The sequence below is a fragment of the Octopus bimaculoides genome, chromosome 1 (assembly GCF_001194135.2).
Source record: "Octopus bimaculoides isolate UCB-OBI-ISO-001 chromosome 1, ASM119413v2, whole genome shotgun sequence".
Lineage (NCBI taxonomy): Eukaryota > Metazoa > Mollusca > Cephalopoda > Octopoda > Octopodidae > Octopus > Octopus bimaculoides.
This window is the reverse complement of record NC_068981.1, coordinates 125045308-125048896: the sequence shown is the minus strand read 5'-3', so window position 1 is coordinate 125048896 and position 3589 is coordinate 125045308. Positions and strand designations below refer to the sequence as shown.

General features: G+C 36.0%; 1 protein-coding gene across 1 annotated transcript in view; it reads right to left on the bottom strand.

The window, feature by feature from the left end:
* The window catches only part of LOC106873821 (zinc metalloproteinase nas-14), a 51910-nt gene extending 50240 nt beyond the window's left edge, over positions 1–1670 (bottom strand). Inside the window, exon 1 of the mRNA XM_014921333.2 lies at positions 891–1670. Within this exon, the coding sequence (XP_014776819.1) occupies positions 891–932 (42 nt within the window). The 5' untranslated portion in view covers positions 933–1670. The remainder of the gene's footprint in view (positions 1–890) is intronic.
* Positions 1671–3589: the final 1919 nt, after the last annotated feature.

The following is a 3589-nucleotide window of genomic DNA, read 5'->3' as shown; positions in this document are numbered from 1 at the left end:
CAATAAGTTAAAGAGTTGGATAAAGTCAGAAAATTATTGCTTGGCTTCATTTTAATAATCATATTTGAGTTTAACAAAATTTATGAATAACGTTTTATGTTCAAGTATTATTCTGCATTTTCTAAAAACACCATTGAACCACTAAACTAACTTCAGCAAATTTCAAAACGACTCACCCGCCTATTTTCTCATCTGGCTACATTTTCACATACGAATTAAATTTTTTTCAGCGGCAATTGACGTTTTTCTTCTTTTTGCTTTCCATTCAAAATAAATAAAATAAAAATACCCGGAGCAAAGCGAAACCACCCTTAATTTCTCCCACGAAAATTCCAATGTAAGCTCATCGTACATGTGAAGGAAGTTTCTCCATAGCGTTTGTCACCATGGATATTTTTTTGTCAATCTGGTAATGTAAGGATGGAATTACAAATATGATTTACTCTGCTCAAGTAATTTGGAATTGCAGAAGATTACCAATAGCTACTACTACTACTACTACTACTACTACTATAGTAACTGCCACTAAAGCAATCACAATGAGACAAAGAAAAGCTTAATGAAAAAAATCAAAAGGATGTATGAAGACGATTGAAGAGTGCCAAAAGTTAAAAAGCTGAAATAATGGGAGAGAGAAGAACGACGGGAAAAAAATAAAAGGGAAGTGAATGAAATATAAGTAAAAAAAAGTTTTAAAAAAATAATAATAAGGAGCAACACAAAGAAAGAAAATGAAAGAAGGGAAATGTAAAAGACAATTGACAAGAAATAAAATGTATGAAACAGATGATGAATAACATGAAAAAAAAATGAAGGAAATAATATAGATTAGAGAATTAAAATCGTAATACAGCAGGAATAAAGAAACACCAGAATAATTGGTGACTTACTTGTATTAGAGTTATCCACAGACATTTAGTTGAAGAGAACATTTTGGATAAATGTTATCAAGACAGCTTCTACACAGTTTTTCTTTCTTTTTTTTTTTAAGTTACTGACTATTATGATTTTGGGGGATGTTGTTACTGTGTGCCTATTAGTCAACAGTTATCTACTTGTTCAGGCAGTGGGAAAGAAACGGCTGCTCTTGTCGTTGTTGTTAACTTGCTTTTATAATTCTCTTTTTTTTTTCAATATATTTGTGTGTATATATATATATATATACATATATATATAATTACAATGTTTCAGCTACTAATTTCACTCACTGTGCTGGGCTTTTTCTAATCTCAAATGACAACACACTGCGGAAATGGTGGGTAGGGGGTCAGTTTATTTAGTTGCTAGCGATAAAGACATAAAACTAAAAGACGATGCTCTTCTAAAATACATAGATTCGCCGTATTTCAGAGGGTAAGGAAAGTTGAAGAACCCAATAAATTTCTGTCACAGTGTTTATTTTTTGTTACATGTTCTTGCTGGTTTTATCATCTAATTCTTCTTCAAACTTTTCTTTCCCTTCTTTCGTTCTCTTCTCTCCTTTGCGTATTTCAGGCTTCTTGAATAAGATATCGGTATGAAATACCTATTCTCATTTACAGAATTTTTTCTGAAAGTAAAATAATATTTTGGTTCGTAAGGTTCTTACTTAACAGCATCGAGGAGCTCTTCGTTTGTTTGTTTTGACTGGCTATAAAGAGCCGACGGGCAGTTATTTATAACTACTCTAAAACGGGGAAAATTTATTAAGGAGCAGCATCATATCATAGCATATCCATACCCATTTTTTCCCCCTCTTCTCTCTTTCTCTCTTAATTCCTCTGCCTCCTTTTTACTATTTCCAACATCCGTGTAAGTAGAACTACTTACAGCCAATCTTGACGTGTGGAAGAAATAACAGCATTACTGGTTTCCTGTCAACACTCCTAATTGAATCGAATCCTCACACCCTGTACTCTCCCTTAATTATGCATTCAGTTCTTCTAGTACATATTTCGTGTGTGTGTGTGTGGTGTGTGTAAATATTTAAATTTCATATCTTTTATCTTTTATTTCACTCATTACACTGCGGTCATGCACCGCCTTGAAAAATTTTTAGTCGAATGAATCGACCCCAGTACTTATTTTTTTAAAGCCTGGTACTTATTCTATCAGACTCTTCTGCTATATTACGGAGACGTAAACATACCAGCACCGGGTGTCAAGCGATCGTGGAAGACAAACACACACACACACACACACACACACACACATATGTATACCACGTGTTCCTTTTAGTTTTCGTCTATCAAATGCACTCACAAGGCCTTTGTCGGCACGAGACCATAGCTGAAGATACTGGCCCAAAGTGCCGCGTAGTGGGACTGAACCCAGAATCATATGTTTGAGAAGCAAATTTCTTACCACACAGCCACGCCTGCACCTATATGTAAATATGCATTGTATATTTCATTTAGATAAAGTATATTCATGGGCAATTTTTTGTTTCTTTTTTTATGTATCCTATGTTTATTTTCATGTTTTGTTTCTGTGTCCGAAAACGCTGAAATAAATAGAAATCCTGATGATGTACATTTTAGATTTAGCTGATGGTCCACATATTGGTTTCAAATTTTGGCACAAGGCCACAAGTTCGGGGCAGAGGTCAAGCCAATTACCTCGATCCCAGTGCTCAACTGATACTTATTTTATCGACCCCGAAAGGATGAAGAACAAAGTCGAGTTCGGTGGAATTTTGAACTCAGAACGTAAAAGACGAACGAATTGCCACTAAGCACTTTGCCCAACGAGCTAACGATTCTGCCAGCTCACTGCCCTTGACGATTCATATATTGTATGATGATAGAATCAATTTCTTGACTTTTGAAATAAAAAGTGTTAAAAACATCATTTGACTCACTCACTGAGGGGAAAAAAATCATTCTCAATCCCCAAGGCTAAAAGAATAGTGACCTTCCTTCTCGACTTATACTGACTCACAAGGGCCGCTTTCCCGGTTTCATGACGTATATATTCCCCACCTAGACGGGACGCCAGTCCGTCGCAGGATTATTCATTTTTGCAAGCTGAGAGGACTGGAGCAACGGGAAATGAAGTGCTTTGCTCAAGAACACAACGCGTCTCCCGATCCAGGAATCGAAACCACAATTTTACGATCATGAGTCCAACACTCTAACCACGAAGCCACGCGCCTCCACTAGACTAAAACTACAGGTTCAAAATCGGTCTTCTAGAGCTTACAAAGCTTTAACTACAATGATAATCCGTTCAGAGAATAAATTACTATCTGGAAAAAAAAATTCAATATCTAGAGAACCAAAGGGAAGCTTCGTAAGCTTATATTATTTCAAAGTTCAAAGTTTGGCACAAAACCAACAATTTTAGAAGAGAGGGTAAGTCAGTTACAGGGACACCACCAGTGTTGAGCTGCCACTTATTTTAGTGGATGAAAGTCAATGCCAACCTCAATAGAATCTGGAATGGAAACGTACAGAACCGGAAGAAATGCTGCTAAGTATTTTGACCGATGCGCTAACAATTCTGCCTGGTCACCGTCGTTCATTTAATGATGACATAGATTACTGGGTGGTTTTTACATTGTTCCCCATATGTAAATTCTGAAAACGTTTGCTAAGAATAAAGGTGTACC